Raw genomic sequence first — 17182 nt, forward strand, 5'->3', positions numbered from 1 at the left:
GCTAAATTTTTTAGGTCATGGCTTATATGAAAACAAAACAATCTAAAAAAAATCAGAACTATAAACACAGTTGGTGTAACATTTATAAATGTTTCAGCAATAGGCACTGCCATGTGTAACTTAATATGTTTGGAAACTTAAAAAAAAAATCATTCCAGTTGCTGCTGTTTAAAAATGTTTTTGCATTTAAAAAAAAGACAAAAGGTCAAAATATAAACACATGTCCCACATAAAAGTGAAGCCAAGAAGATATACTGTATACAGTTATTCCCGTATCCGTTTGGCTAGGGCCTGACATTGTTTAATTTACATTAGCTGTTCCAAGACAAAATAGTTCATGGGAGTGATATTGAGGGATTTTTTTTTTAATATAAAAAAGAAGGCAAAAAGCTTCCATGTGTTTAAATACATTTCAGTTGGACCCAAAAAGCATCTTTCCAGAAGGTGAAACTGAATTAAAACATGACTCAGCTGTTTCCTTTCAGTTACTATAGAAAGCTAATGTTTGTTAAATGATGTTGCTTTTATTTAATAATAATTGTTAACATTTTGGGCGGCTTAAGTGCCAGACCCTGAACAAGGCCATTTATACATGTACCATTTTGCCCTTCCCAAGTGAGTGATGGAGTCAGGATTTGAACCTGAACTGGAGTTCAGAGCTCATCTCCTTAATTATGGTACACTTCATTTTCAATAACTCTTACAGCAGGAACATGGTTCAAAAGAACTGCATATCAAAAAGTAAGCTCTCTACTTTTGCCTCTAAAAATTTACAGTCTAGCCAAGTACTGATCTGTCCATTTTACAATTTGTTTTCTTTGTTTCACTCAGATTAGCACTTCTATGCTTTAGAAACTTGAAAAAGTATTTATTTTTAGAAATGAACACCTGATATACTGAGCTGTTTAATCCTCAGAACTTTTTGAATTATGTACCCTTGCTAGCAGAAGGTATTTGAGTATGCACTCCCAATGTATGTCTTTATAAATGTCATACATGGACCATTATATGTATTAGCTTAATTTGTATATGATAAAGCAAGCACCCCACAATATAAACTCTGAAAGGAAAAAGGAAAAAATAATTGTAGACAAGTTCTAATTTTTTCCTGTATGCCAAAGATTGCCTTATGCTCTGCTTTGGGTACATGAACCATTTTGGAGACCACAACTTAACTTGATAGTCTCTTAATATGTAAGGTAGCTATGATCAACTTTGCTTTTCTGATTTAAGTTCCTAGATTATAAAGGACCTGTAGGCAGGTAGGGTCATGTGTGTGTGTGTGTGTGTGTGTGTGAATAGACATTCGTTAGATAAGTTAATTGTTTGATTCAACAGAAGTTGGCAGAATGAAGAGGAAAATCCTATCTTATAAAGAGGAAATAAGGTAAGATCCAAGCCTGGATCTTTTAAACGTGTATTCCTATCCACATCTCAAAGTGCAGCCTAGATTGTAGAGTACTTGTGCCCTTGGTGCAAATTTTGGGGATGTGACAAAGAGAATCCTATCATATTATAGGTGTTCAGTTAAGAATCACTAAATTGTGGAAATGCCAATCAGAATTAGAAGAAAATCAAAGTTTAAACAATTTAAAGAAATGCAGTTTCATAGAGTGTCTCGGGAGGGATAGCTCTGAAGATGGTCGTTGGTCAGGAGGGAGACTTCTCAAGATCACCTTTTTGGTGACTTTTGAAAAAATGTTTATGATATACTTGTATTACCTATTAAATAAATTTTAACTGTAAAAAGGCATGAAAGAAAGGCAAGTCTTTTATAAATATCCATTAAGTAGTAAATAAAACACAGCCTTTAGAGGCACGCGATAAGGTGTACAATAGATGTATTTGTCACAAATACTCTCGTGTGAGTTATTTTCTTGGTTCTTAGTGACCAGTCCTCTCTCCTTAACTTTCTGCCAAACCGCACTCTTCCTCCAGAGGTTAACTTACATTTCACCCTACCAGTACTCTTCGCAAGATTCCCTGGTTGGCATTAATGCTATCAGTATGGCAGGATGAATGTGCCATACATCAGTGTAAGCTTTGCAGGCATGAGGTGTCCTCTACACAGGCAGGTGGGGATATGTAGGCACATGCTCTTTGCCTCCAAAGCTTTCCTGCCCACAGTAGGGGCTCCAGTGTATCTTAACCTCAGTTGAGTACTAAATGTGTAATAATAGCAAATGTCCATAAATGTATATTTCTAAAGTGATTGAAACCTTCTGAAGGCATGGAAACATTTAAAATAGTCTCCTAACCATCCATTACTTTAATGTATTTTAAAATGTTTCCATGAAATGGAAATGCCTTAGCCTATCTTCAGTTTCATAGATTTACATTCATTATATTAAAAATGAGGCTTCATCATATATTGGCCCGATATTTGGTCATTCTGCAAAATGCAAAAGAACACAGGCACAGCAGCTTGTCTTGCCGGTAAAGATTTCTAATAGCATGTTTCTTGTTCTTTTAAAGATTTATTTTATTTTAGAGAGAGAGAAAGAGAAAGAGCAGGGTTGGGGGAGAGGCGGAGGGAAAGAATCTCAAGCTGACTCCCCGCTGAGCAGGGAGCCGGATTCAGGGCTCCATCTCACGACCCTGAGATCATGACCTGAGCCGAAATCAAGAGGTGGCCACTTAACCGACTGAGCCACCCAGGTGCCCCTCTAATAGAATGTTTCTCATCGAGGACACATTATGACCCACCCAAACTTCTAAGTCACGGCTTCTGCTTTATATGAGCCCCATGCCAAATCCGAATCTTGTCAGTGGCCCTCAACCTGCTTTTTATTTTTTTTTTTAATCTCTCCGCCTTTTGTCATCATTCCTATCGCTGCTATTGCATGAATCCTGCCCACCCTCCAAGGCTCACTTGCCCTTTGACTTTGCCTCCCACCCCAGCACATACCTCCCCTGTCTTTGAGATTCAGATTGCCTGGTTGGCCTGCTTACCAGCTGTCTCCACTAACACGCTCCAGATAATTTTGTCCTAAACTGAAAATGTGATCTTCTGCCTCAGTCCCGTCCTGTACCACCATGTCATTCTCTTTTTTTTTTTTTTTCCTCCACTAATGTAAGAAACACGGTCAGTAGAGCCCCTTGTGCTCTGCCTCACATTTGTTAAACCCAGTAGCTTATGGAAAACAAATAGATTGCATTTAGTTGCTGAAAATTTAAAGAAGTGACATGAAAAATCAGAAACAATGGAAACTTAAAAATAGGACTGACTTTGGCACAGATTCTGGATTTGAATCCTGGCTCTGCCATTAATCACTTTTGGCAGCTTGAGCAAGTTCTGTTGCCCTTTTTGTCTCAGTTTCCTCCTCCATGAAATGGGAATAATGATAATACCTACCAGGGAGGGTTTTTGTAAGAATTACATGGGGTAACAGTGTTTGGCATATACTAAGCATTACATATAGGTTTGTTAAAGTGAGGGGGAAAGAGAGAAAGAGAGAGCAGGCAAGCTTTAAAAGTCAGTGAGAACACGACACTTTTGAAAAATGAAGTTTGATTGAAAATGTATGAATCTAGAGATTGCTTTCAAGGCAGTATCGTGATGGTCCTTTTTAAAAAAAAGTTATTAATGAAAAGTATGAAAGTAAAGTCTAGATCTTTCAGCTAAGTGTTTCAGACTTTAACAAGCCCATGCTCCTTTAAATCTCAAGCCCTTCTTGAATTCCATTTGAAATGCAAGGTAAATAGTCCGACTTAAAAAAAAAATTTTTTAAAAGCAATGGCATAAAGCTTCGCTCTGTTTTCACTCCATCTCCTCCCTTGGGAATCCACGTTTAACTGGCAGAATAAATAAATTCGTGTGTACAGAAGCTCCCATGTTTATGGTTTCATTTAAGTTTTCACAAGTCATTTTAAAACATCTTAGGAAAATATAGGTAGGAGATTTGAAAATAGTCACTTTATTTAAATGAGGCAGATGCTTATAGTAAAAAATGAATATGTGCCTGAAATATAAATTAATTGGAAAAAAATAGTTGTATTAAATTGACAGCTTGTTGCCATTTCCTCATGTCATAATATTTGTGAAAGTAAGCTCATGGTGGGACAGATTTCTACCTCCAGAAGTTTCACATTACAATGTGGTTTTATGCTGAAAACCCAGAATTCTCTACCTCCTCCACTACATATTGCTATCTGTGTATATTTTTAGAAGGAAAAAAAGACTGTCCTTTTGGATACCTTTATTTCTCCATGGAGTTGTTCACAGGGTTCTGATTTCTTATTTGACTCTCACTAATGACAATTTATCAACAAGGCAATATTAGGACTTTTGATTCATAAGTTTTCAAATGATTTCCTTGTAATCCCTTGAAAATAATCCAGAAGGTATTTCAGTGTTTGAATTCTAACAAAAACTTATTTGTAAAAAGAGCGTTTTGTGAAAAATATTTTAAGAGTATGTTTAGCATGAAAAGGTACAAAGTTTCAGTTAATGCAAAATGAAAGGGTTCTGGAGATCTGTGCAGGATCCTGATGGTAGCTACCAATACCGTGTCATGTACCTGAAATTTGCTTAGAGGATAGGTGTTAAATCTTGACACACACACACACACACACACACACACACACAAGGGTAACTATGAAGAGGTGATGGAAAAGTTATTTAGCTTGACTGGAGTGATCTTTTCAAAACATATATATTAAAACATCAAGTTGTACGTCTTAAATATATACAGTTTTTATATGTCAAAGATAATAAAGTTAAAAAACTACAATGTGAATCAATCTGATAGTGTCAGAACATATTTGAGAGATTTTTATCTGCCAACACTAAGTAGAGCAGAACGTTTTTTCCTTCTGTTTATTGTGAGATACTTCCACTAATCAGAGAGGGACAGAGACGAAGTAAGGAACACTCACGTACGTCATCTCGTAGCTTTTACGGATTTTAACGTTTCACAGGTGAGGTTTTTTTCTTTTACGAAAACATCACATACGCTTCAGGAGTCCCTGTGTACCCCTCTCTGCTCCCATTCTCTTGACAGTCTTTTCCACAGATGACCAGCACTGTGATAAATTTGGTGTTTATATTTTTCTGAGCATGTTTTTGTACTGTTACTACATAGGCATTTACCCACAGATTAGAGACAGTGCTATTTTGCGTATTTTCTTTTTTTTTTAATGTTTTATTTTAGTCTTTTTGAGAGAGAGAGAATGAGAGACAATGCACACTCACACATGTGCAAGGGTTGGGGAGAGGCAGAGGGAGAGGGAGACAGAGAATCCCAAGCAGGCTCGACACCTGACATGGAGCCCATCTTGGGGCTCGATCTCAAGACCTGAAATCATGACCTGAGCCGAAATCAAGAGTCAGATGCTTAACTGACTGAGCCACCCAGGCGCCTCTATTTTGCATATTTTTAACATTTTTAGGAATTGTGTTACTTATAAAAGTTTCATTCATGTAAATTATAATTTTCCACTTTGTTTTTGAGAGTAGTTTTTGAGATGATGTTCCCTTGATTCATGTAGCTTTAGTTCACTTATTTTAGACTGCTATGTAGTATACCTTTGTATAAATAGAAGCTTTATCTACTCTCCGATAAATACTTTGTGTATTTCCAGTTTGTTGGAAACAAATTACAGTGCTGTAGCAAACATTGTCTCTGTGTGTGTGTGTGTGTGTGTGTGTGTGTGTGTGTGTGTGTTATGCACATGTATTAGAATTTTAAAGGTGGTTTTCAAAGTGCAGTCTGGGGACCCCTTGAAGGATCATTCCGCTCCCAATCCTAGACCTTTTCAGGGAGTCTGTGGGATTGAAAACTATAACAATAACAATGTTCTTTGCCTTTTCCCCCTTCTCATTCTGTCGTAAGTGGGTATGGTAGAGTTTTTCAGAGGGTGTATGATGTATGATATTGTAACACATCTGAAAGTGGAAGCAGGTATGAGAACCTAATTTTCTTCCATTATTTTAGATTTGCAAAAATGTAAAACAAAGTCATTCTTTTTACTAAATTTTGCTTGTTTTGGAAAATATATTTTCCCTAAAAATATGTTATTTATAAAACCATGTAATTGTTTTGTCGTCGGTAGTTTTAAATGAAATATTGTTTAAATTTAACAATTTTAATTTCTAATACAATACATATCAATGGATACGACCCATAAAAGCAAATTATTTTTAAGAGTGGACAGAGGTTTTGAGACCATAAAGTTTGAGAACTGCTGCTCTAGGATATATACGTAAGCATGGAAAGGCTGGTTGTAGGGGGTGCCTAGCTGTAACTACGACTCATACTGCCGTTTTGCTCCGTGAAGTTGTTAAACCAGTTCACATTCTCAGCAGAGTGTAAAAGTTCCTGTTTCTCCACATTCAAGCTAACATTTATTATTATCAGATTTTAACAAGCTTTGCCAATAGGATGGATGTTAGATAGAATCTCATTGTGAATTTAATTTGCTTTTTCCTGATCACTAGTAACGCTGAGCATCTTTTTAGGTTCGTTGACCATGTTTGTAGTTTCTCTTCTGTGGAAAATTGTTTTGTTTTGTGCCATTCTTATCCAACGGATGGTGTTTTTCTTACCGATTTGTAGGAGGGTTTCTTTCCTTCTTTCTTTCCTTCCCTCCTTTCTTTCTTTTTCTTTCTTCTTACTAATATTCTGGTTACTAATCCTTTGTTGGTAACATGCATTGGAAAAGCCTTCTTCTAGTCTTGGGTTGTCTTTTTATTTTGTTTATGGTAATTTTGGTTGAACAGAATTTCTTAATTTTAAGTTTCTTAATTTCTAAATTTTAAGTTGAGTTTCATACTTAAGGTTTTGATCTATTGATAATATATTTCTGTGTATGTTCTGAGATGGAAATTTCATTTTATTTTTTAAAATATGCATCATTTATTGACTTTTTTCCCCACTGATTTTTAAATATCAATTTTCCATATATACTTTGTGAATGTACTTAACATCTCTATTCTGTTCTGTTGGTTTTTCTATCCTTCATCAGTACCTCTTTACTAATTAAGATTAAAATGACTTCATATGGTCTTGGTATATGGTAAGGAGGGTAACTCTCACCTTATTTTTTTTTTTTCAGAATTGTTTATTCATAGGTTTTTATTATTCCATAGATCTTTTAGGATAAGCTTTTTAAATTTTGCGAAAACTTTATTGGGAGTTTTATTGGAATTGTACTTGATTTAAAAACAAATTTGGAGAGAAAAGACATTTTAATGATATTGAGTCTTAAACTATCGATTAACATGATGTATCTCCATTTATTCAGTCTTCCTTTAATTTTCTCCATAAAGGTTTTTCCTATCTTTTCTTAGTTTTATTTCTAAGTAACTTATCATTTTTGTTCTTACAACCAGGATTTTTTTCTGTTATATATTCTGTCATTACTGAAAATATATAAAAGGAACTGTTAAGACTCAATACTGAAAAGCTCCAATCAAATTGAGTAAAAGACTTGACTATTCAATGAAAAAAGACATCAGAATGGCCAGTAAGCACATAGGATGGTACTCGGTATTTGTAGTTATCAAGGATATGAAAGTGAAAACCGCAATGAGACACCATTCAGCATGCACAAGAAGGGCTAAGATAAGAAGACATTTCCTATGTTGTCAAAGATGTGGAGTAACTAGAACTCTCATATATTGCCTGTGAGAGCGTAAAATGGTACAAACGCTTAGAAAACTGTGGGTTTTTATGAAGTTAAACATTTCCCACCTATGACCCAGCAATTCCACTCTAGGCATTTACTCAAGAGAAATAAACACATATGTTCACAAAAAGGCTTGTATATAAATATTTATAGACACTTTATTCAAAATAACCCAAACTGGAAACAACCCAAATGCCCATCAACAAGAGAATGGGTAAACAAATTGTGATATATTTATGCAATGGAATACCCTCAGCAATAATAAAAGAACAAACTATTGACCCTCTCAACATCTAGAATGAATCTCACGTTTACATGAAATTCACAGAAAGGCAAAGCTAAACTGTGGTGATAGAGATCCTAACAGTAGCTTCCTATGAGATAGTAGGGATTGACTGTGTGAGGGGGCTCATGGCACCTTCTCAGGATGCTGGAAACGTTTATACCTTTTTTTTAAGGTTTTATTTTTAAAATCTCAACACCCAACGTGGGGCTTGAGTTTACAACCCTGAGATTAAGAGTTGCACATTCTACTGACTGAGCCAGCCAGGCAAAATGTTTATATCTTGATTGGAGTGTTGGTTACATAGATGTATACACATTTGTCAAAATCCTTCATATTGCACATTTCATTGTACATCAAGGTCACCTTGATTTTTTAAAAAAGTGGAAACGTGGATCTCTTGAAGTCCTCTTTTCCACGTTTTAAGTAAAAAGTACCATTGTTTTCTATACTGATTATCTTGTGACATTTTTCATTATTTCTGTTGGACACTAACATCTGGGTTACATTTTCATCATTATGAGGCATAAATGGGATTGCTTTTGGCTACTTGTACAAAAAGCCAAAGGTTAGTTAAGCTCTGGTGTTTTTAAGTCTATTTTATATTTTCACCCGATACTGTATTTTAATTTACAGGTTTTATAGATTTAATACTTGTATGAGTATCACTTACATTTGCCTATAAAATTGCTGTCGGGAAGCACCCCTGTCATATTAATTTACATTGGCACTATTCATTCAGTATTTGTTGAACCTAATATATTTCAAGCTGTGTTGTAGACACTGGGGATACAGTACTGAAGCAGACAGACAAGGAAGGACCCTGGTCTCACAGAGCTTGCACACTGGGGTGGTGTGGGGCGGGGGAGGAAGCTGACAATAAACAGAATACCCTAAATCCCTCGAGACAGCGCTTATAGCTCCGGGAGAAACACTTTTTTTTTTTTTTTTTTTAAGGATTTTATTTACTTATTTGAGAGAGAAAGGGAGCACAAGTTGAGGGTGAGGAAGAGCAGAGGGAGAGGGAGAAGCACACTCCCCGCTGAGCAGGGAGCCTGATGCCACCCCGGGCTCCATCCCAGGACCCTGGGATCCTGACCTGAGCTGTAGGCAGACGCTTAACTGACTGAGCCACCCAGGCACCCCTTGGAGGAGCTCTTGAGGGGAACTGGAGGGAACTACTTTCCACTGGGTATTCACAGAGAGGCTTCAGAGGGGGCATCTGAGCTGAGCTAAGAGTAGCAAGAACATCTTCTTTGTGTGAAGTTATGGAGAGGACTTGAATGTAGGTATTTTCTATAAGTGTACCTTTAGGATTAGACCAACCTTAATCATATCCCCAGACTGTTTTCTTGGTTGGTCTCCATTTCAAAGCCCTTATATTTTTCTTAATTACCTTCTTCTGGGTCTGTTTCATTGTGACTTTATGGAGTGTGACGCTTTGAACTCTGGTAGCTTTGGGCTTTCCTGAGGTTAGTAGTAGTCCAGTCTGGATCGTTCACTCTTACCAACAGACCGTCTGCCTCCACGAATATGCCCTTTGCGCATCTCTGACCACGTAGGTTTAGAAGAGACAGTTTCAGGGGCACTTGGGTGGCTCGGTCGGTTGAGCGTCCCACTCTTGATGGCAGCTCAGGTCATGATCTCAGGATGGTGAGATCCGAGACCCAGGTAAGGGTGTTGGCTGGGTGTGGAGTCTGCTGGGGTTTATAATCCTCTTCCTCCTCTTCCCCATCCTTGCCTTGATCTCACACATGCTCGCTCTTGCTCAAAAAAAAAAAAAAAAAAAAAAAAAGCTATTAGAGGAGACCGTTTCAATATGCACAGAAGCAGAGATTGAATTTATGTAGTTTTGAAAGTGGCCCTTCTTATATCTTACTTCTTTCCTGAGCCCGTATTTTAGAATCCTGAATGTACTCGGGATCCTTTCTCTCAGCATTGTTACTACATCCACTCTCTGTGTGGTTCTATAAGTTTAGCAACCTCAGGACTCTCCTAGCTGAAACTATTTTTTTCTCTTCCTTAGAGGGTATTTTGGGTAAAGTTCTCATCGATTAAAAAGTTGAGAATCACGGTCATTCATAAGCAAAAGCAAGTAGGTGTGGTTTTTTTCCTAGTGTAATAATTATATTTTATTGGTATTTTAAAATACCACTTATATTTTGAGGAGTTTGGTTTATGAATAGAAAGAACGAAAATGTGCACCTTTTGAGTGGTCCTGCAAGCCGGTACTTTCTAAAAGCTCAAGTGTCTGTATTTTATCCGACTCTGCCTGGCCTCCAGCCATGCTCCCCATGTCTAGGTGGGTCGGACACCTGACCTCATGCTGCATAACCAGAAAAAGAAGAAGGAAACTGGTTCCCCAAATGCCTGCCTCTCCAACAGTTCTCATCATGTCTGATCACAAGTACTTGGAGGGTACACGGCTCATAAGCTGTGTCTCCTCGGGACCAAGACTGGGAAGCTCTGGAGAGCACCCCCCAACTGTGGTTCTGTTCTAGTCCCCCACAACCCCTCTAGGGACCGAATCCCAGTGGATTCTTGGGCACCATGCATCCATCTGGAAACAAACTCAGAGGCTCACAGGACAGCAGAAACTAGAGTATCTCTGATTACTTACAAAGGTGGTCGAGGCTCATCATCCTTTAGCAAAAAAGTATAGAAAATAAATGGTCCTTTTCAGTGTCAGGAATTAAATATGTATAAGAAAGTTTGAAATGGTGCTTGGTAGATTAATGAGCAAAATATTTCAGGTTTTGTTGTTTATTTGCTTTTTTTGCTGTCAGTCTTTTTAAAAAAGTTAATTCTTCCTTGGTTCAAGGGTGAAGCTTACTTCTCTTTTAATTTTCAAAACACAAGCATAAGAGAATTTAATTCATTCTGAGCTAAGTGTTTACTGTGTCAAAAATAATTAGCTAACATGGTCTCAATTTACATAATTTCTAGAATCTTTTATTTAGACAGTTAACAGATTCAGAAAGTGTTTACTGCTCGAAAAGGCAGCTGATAGAATAGGGATGCTGATTATTTGGTCGACTCCAAGATTGTTGTGAACAGCTCACTTCAGGGTATAGGAGCACTTCTGCAAAAGGTCCATTTCATTGATGTGACTCTGGTGTAGACAAGGTGATTGTGTGTGTGTGTGTGTGTGTGTGTGTGTGTGTGTGTGTCTGTGTGTGTTTACTAACCAAAGACACAACTCAGGGCTCTTATTTCTTTAACTTGGAGCTTCTTTCCTAGTATTATGCTCAGAGATGCAAACTATATGCCCTGCCATCAACCTGGCTTGCTTTTTTGAAGACCAAACTCATTGGATCATGCTTTCTATTGACTGCTTTTGTTTTTGGTTTTTGGTTTTTTTTTGTTTTTTGGATGTTTTTGGTGGGCAACAAATCAGAGTTTATTGAGGGATAGTACAAAACTCCCGAAGAGGGACACCTGGGTGGCCCAGTTGGTTAAGTGACTGCCTTCTGCTCAGGTCATGATCCTGGGGTTATGGGATCGATCAAACCCCACATGGGGCTCCCTGCTCAGTGGGGAGCCCGCTTCTCCCTCTCCTCTCAGCTTGTGCTCTCTCTCACTGTCTCTCTCCCTCAAATAAATAAATAAATAAAAATCTTTATAAACAAAACAAAACAAAGCTCCTGAAGGGGGAGGGGACCTGAGGGGGTTGCCCTGATTGCTTTTATTTTTATAGAATTTAAGTTGTTTTAGTTTTCTATGGAATTTCTGATTTACCTGAATTTTTAGGTTAGGAGGCTTCTTGGCATGGTGTAAGCCCTTCTGTCATTGTGTTTGGAGATACGGCTGGACTTGGTCAAGCTCTTCAGGGACGAGGACTCCTACGTGTCCAGGTCCCCACAGCCACACTCAGGAAAGCAAGTAAAATGACTGGGACGAGGAGACTTGCTCTGTTGACTTCACAGTGTATTGATCCACGCTGCAGGGGTTCACTTAGTGCCGCTTGTCTGCCAGGCGTAAAGAGGTGAGAAGATAAGCAGGTCCTGCTGGTACCAGTGGGAGCTTGAGTCCCAGGTGTGGGAAGCTCTTTTCACTGCCAGGAATAGAGAGGCTCATTCAGGTTACGTCACTCCTGGAGCATTTCTCTTGTAAGGACGCTCTGAGATGAAAGAAAGCTTGAATCGGTTATACTTCTGGGTCTCCTGGGAACAGAGGAATTAAGACTAATCTGGTGGAATGTAGTTTGGGAATGGAGGGGATCCCTGGTTTAGACGAGCTGTAGATATTCAGAGGAACACAGGACTCTGAGTATTCCCCTGGGATGGCATTTGGGAGAAAGTCAAACCTATATAAATATCGCTGTATTCTTCCTTGAGGATTCACGAAGATCTTAGGTGATAGCTCTTAAAAATGTTAGGAGTTTAGTATATTTTTGAATCATATGTGCTTGTTTTTTCAGGCAGATAATACATTTCATATTTTTTTCCTTCTGTATTTTCCTAGTCTCCAGTGGTGTGTGTGTGTGTGTGTGTGTGTGCGTGTGTGTGTGCGTGCGTGTGTAAGTAAATACACACAGAATAACCCACAGGATAGGAAAATCTGAAGGTGGAAACCGAGAGTCTGGGAAAACTAAATTTGACTTGTCACATTTGAAAACATCATCTGTTAACCTTTTTTTTGTGTGTGTGAATTTATACTGCTGTTTATGTAGTATATTTTGAAAGTGGTAATATTAAAATTGATCATATTAGCTCACAATAAATAAACATCAATCTTTCACATTTGAATAGGAATTTATAGCTTATAGGCACTTTCAAAGATTTTTTTCTTTTTTTTGGTTTTTATGGGTTTTTTTTTTTCTTTTCTGAAGTTCTTTTAAAATTCTTTCCTAAACCCCCCTGAAAGGAGGCAGACAGGTCTTACTCCTCATATTTTAAAAGTTGAGAATTTAAGTCACTGTGACACCATCCCTCCCAGGCCCACTGACTCCAGTGGGTGGCCCTGCCTGTGTGGCAGCCTGTCAGGGCTACAGATGTCGGCCCGTCCTTCCTCACCTTGCTCCTGCTCCCCGTCTCTGTAGTTGGTTCCTGAGAGACAGAGTAGCAGGCGGACCGGAGCCAGATATACATGGCTTTCTTCGCAACAAGGCTTCCCCCCTGAATCGCAGTGTTCGGTAGCTAGACTAAAACAATCTAGAGAAATTGTGGAGGTTACCGTTAGCTTGCCAAAAGTTTATGCAGGGAACACTTGTGCTCCATCCGTGCAAGTGGGTACGGAGGGATGTGGATGTAAGGGATGGAGTTCTTGGTAGTTGCTGTCTAAACCCGGTGTTCACCGGGACGCGTGCGTGGCTCAGTCGGTGAAGGGTCTGCCTTTGGCTCAGGTCATGGTCTCAGGGTCCTGGGATCGAGTCCCGCATTGGGCTCCTTGCTCAGCGGGGATTCTGCTTCTCCCTCTGCCTGCCACTCCCCCTGCTTGTGCTCTGTCCCTCTCTGTCAAATAAATAAATAACATCTTAAAAAAAAAAAAAAAAAACCAAAGCAAAACCCAGTGTTTACCTTGACTACTGCAAACCACTTGCTTGGTGCACCCGGCTCTTTCACTGCCCCATCCCACACCCCATTCACTATTGGGAGGTGGAAACGATAGTCATGTGACAGGTCTACTCACAATTTAAAAATTGAGACAATTTCTAGCAAAAATATAAAAGAGACATAAAGGAAGGTAATTTATAGTCAGTAAAGTGAGGACATTTTTACAGTAAGGCTCAGAGATCCTGATTTGCTTTACATCAGTATACCAGCAGGTGTGTACTTCAGTGTGTTCACGGAAGGCATAATGTAGTTATGATTCTCCCACTTACATGTGGAATCACTAAGAATATAAAAGCTGCAAATGCCATCCGATCAAGTGTATTGTACTAGCGATTCAAACACCTTAAGTGGCTTTGCAGCAATGACCTGATTTTTTGAAATGATGAATATCTATTGGTAAAATTCCAAAACAAAACAAAATACAAAAAGCCCCACAAAATTCCTTTAATTTATGTTGTAGCTGTGCTGTGGAAAATTTAATGTAAAACTGTGTAAAATAACTGTGTTGATATATAAACACACTTAGGATCTAGGATCTGATGGTTATAAACCAACTTTTTTGCCAACTTGAATGTCCAGATGCCCATTGGGATATTTGAAAGTAGTGCAGGATACAGTAGTGGGATTCAGGACGTCCCAGATGTCACGGACGTCCTCAGAATTATTGTGACAATCGAAAAGATTGCCCCCACCCCCGACAAAATCAGAATATGCTTTCGAGATGGTGATGGGACTTGGGTTGAAAATCTCCGCCTTTCACGCATCAGAAAGACTTGGAAACCTAAGGGATCCCAAGAGAACAAAGACTTCCCAACATTTCAGATCAGAAGCTCCTTGTACTGTGATTTCATTGTCTGGAGAGGCTGGAGAGGGCAGGAGGAGAATGTCTGCTCTAATTTTTCTCCAAGGCTGATAGGTTTTCTGTCTTCTCTGCCTTTGTCAGCCGGCACTATCTCCTCTGCATTCTTGTGGTGAAGTGTTTGGCACCCTCTCCATTCCCTGTCCTTGGAGCTTGCTGGGGAGGCTTTCTGCAGACGAGGTTCTGAAGGAGTTGTGAAAAAAAGAGTTTGAAAGTGTTCAGGAAAACTGATGGGAGTTGTTTTTTTTTTTCTTTTATGTGGTGAATATACATAACATACAGTTTACCTGATTCAGGGTTTTATGTAAGTAATTTGTCACTTTGCAAATATATGGCTCAATTATTCTGATATATAGATAATAACAATTTTATCTCTCTTGATCAACTTGAAAGCTATAATTTTCTATAAACCATAGCATTTTAATAGTTGGGGATTTTTAATGGGGATTTAATAATTTGGTGATAATTTCACCAAATCCTCAGTAACAGTGGGAATCAATATGGAAGGAAATATTTACCTATTATTGTGTGATTTCAGGAGTCAGTCTTTTTGCCTTCTGTTCTCTGTGAGGCAGCATTTTGGTGCTAGATGTGTGCAGGTTCAAATTCTCCAGCCCTGCCACAGAGTGGCTTCGCGATCTAGAGCAAATCAGGATCTCTGAGCTTTACCGTTAAAAATGTCCTCATCAGTAATATGGTGATGCCGATATTTAATACAGTGGTTGCAAGGATTAATGTAAAACATTTAACAGTTTTCTTCTAGTACTTGTTCCTCTGCATCCACATTTTTCATGTAGTATAACCACAGTGCAGATAAAATCTTTGTCTTCCTTTTGAACTCAATCTGTTTCCATAGTGTAAACAATTTATATAATTACTGTTTTAAAAGTATCAAAGTATTAAAAAGTATTATAATATATAATGACATTCTGCCACCAAATATACTGTGGACACGGTGTCCTTTCTGTGTATAATATGAACCTTAAATTTACCTGCTTACCTCAAGAAATAAAGTCTTTAAAAACCTCCCTTCTTGACATAACTGTGAGCAGAACCAGGAGGAAACAACAGACCTGGTTGAGTCCGGGCACTGGGGCCATGGGAGGCTTCCCAGGCGAGTGATGATGCACTTCCCCACCCCACCTTGAAACTGCAGGCTTCAGCATGCAGATTTGGAGGCCTTGACCTCCAGGTTGCATAGAAATGATCAAAACTATAACTGTTAAATCTGAGAATAGCAAGGATATACTCACTTAACAATGATTTCGGTATACATGAGCATTTTTCACTTTGTTCCCTATTTTTTTCATTGTAAAAATGACACGGCCAGATAGAAGTATATTGTTGACCAAGAAAGAATGCACTGAAAATTTAAGCAGACGGGCCTGTTTTTTAAATTAGAATTGCAGTTCGGGTAGAAACCTGAATCTGAGGTGGTTCTTGGATCCGAGGAAGCCAAAGAGAGGGCAGGGTTTTAGAGTCAAAGGGCTGAAGGTGTAGTTCTCATTCAGGTCTTCCGTGCAAACCAGGGAGTGAAAAGAAGTTAGCTGGGATTGGTTGGGTTAATATGCAAATGAGGGGTTGAAGCTTGTTAATCTGCTTTGGGGCCTTTTGAAGTGAAGAGTGAGGCTGATTCAGGTATCTTGAGGAGAAGGAGGTCAAGTCCCAGCTGAGAGTGGGCAGCTAGCTGAAGGGTTTTTTAAAAAAAAGTTTGTGGTTTTTCCAATGAGGATGTGAATAAATTCCACTTCCTTCATGGCCTCCCGATCCCATGTTAAGAAACTCTGTTAGCTAGGGTTGCTTGCTGCATTTTGAAATCCCCTTTTACAAGACATTGATTTTTCCTTCTCTAGTAGTATTTCTGTAGGATAAATCTCTAAAAGTAGAGTTAATTAGAGGACATAAGAACCTTGTATGGCCCTCGATGTGATTGCCACATTGTTTCCAAAGACATTATATAGATTTACATATCGATCCCCAGTTAAGTAGTTTCAACCATACAGAAGTTGGGATTTTTTTTTTTTAATTTCAAATGTTTTGTGGGTGACTAATTTACCAGGCGAAATATTGATTTTAATTTCTACTTCTTGGCTACTAGTGAATTTAAGCTTTTAATCTTTTTTTGGTGATATTTCCTCTTGCATTGCTTATTCATTCATATTTTTCCTCTATTTAACTTACGTAATATGTATAACGATGTGTAATCATATTATTCTGCTTTTTTTCTTTTAGCTCCGGTAATAAACCGATTCACAAGGCGTGCCTCGGGTAAGTCAGACCGTATTATGGGTTTTGCTTATTAATGGTGACATTTCATAAATGATAGTGGTATTGGACCAGAAGGTGTGATGAGAAAAATTGCTGTGGAGTAATGATTTATTTGTTGGTGGTTATCCCTGAAAACCAACCATCTGATAGAATAATGAACAAGGACATGATTGGAAATAACCTCTGCGAGGATAAACCCACACTGTGCACTGAGGCTGATGCACCTTTTTAAATGGAGCCTCTCACCCCAATTTGTCTATTCCTGCTCTTGATTTAGAAGATGGGTGAAGGACATCCTAGAAATGGTGGGTGGATGAGCGATAGGAAAAGGGACAAGGAACAGGGACCAAGGATAAGGGACAGGAAAGCTCTGCAAATGGAGATACAGGAACTTGTCCTCAGTGGGGCGCTTTGGAGGAGGAGGCGTGAATTGCTCTACCTTTGTTAATGGCCCTGAGGCTCTTGCTCTCTTAAAGATACCACCATAACCTAATGCATATTCCCCGGGATAGACCTTAGCTACTAACAGGTGCTTGCATTAGATTCACAAATACTTTGTACTGTCTGCACTGGTGGAGAATACCGGCC

General features: G+C 38.6%; 1 protein-coding gene across 2 annotated transcripts in view; it reads left to right on the top strand.

Moving 5' to 3' along the window:
- The window catches only part of PRKAR2B (protein kinase cAMP-dependent type II regulatory subunit beta), an 89228-nt gene that overhangs the window by 7376 nt on the left and 64670 nt on the right, over positions 1–17182 (top strand). For both annotated transcript variants that reach the window (XM_045793456.2, XM_045793455.2), the window contains exon 2: positions 16559–16594. In XM_045793456.2, coding sequence (XP_045649412.1) covers positions 16559–16594 — 36 coding nt within the window. The remainder of the gene's footprint in view (positions 1–16558; positions 16595–17182) is intronic.

This window comes from Ursus americanus, chromosome 3, assembly GCF_024610735.1.
Source record: "Ursus americanus isolate L20-20 chromosome 3, mUrsAme1.1.p, whole genome shotgun sequence".
NCBI lineage: Eukaryota > Metazoa > Chordata > Mammalia > Carnivora > Ursidae > Ursus > Ursus americanus.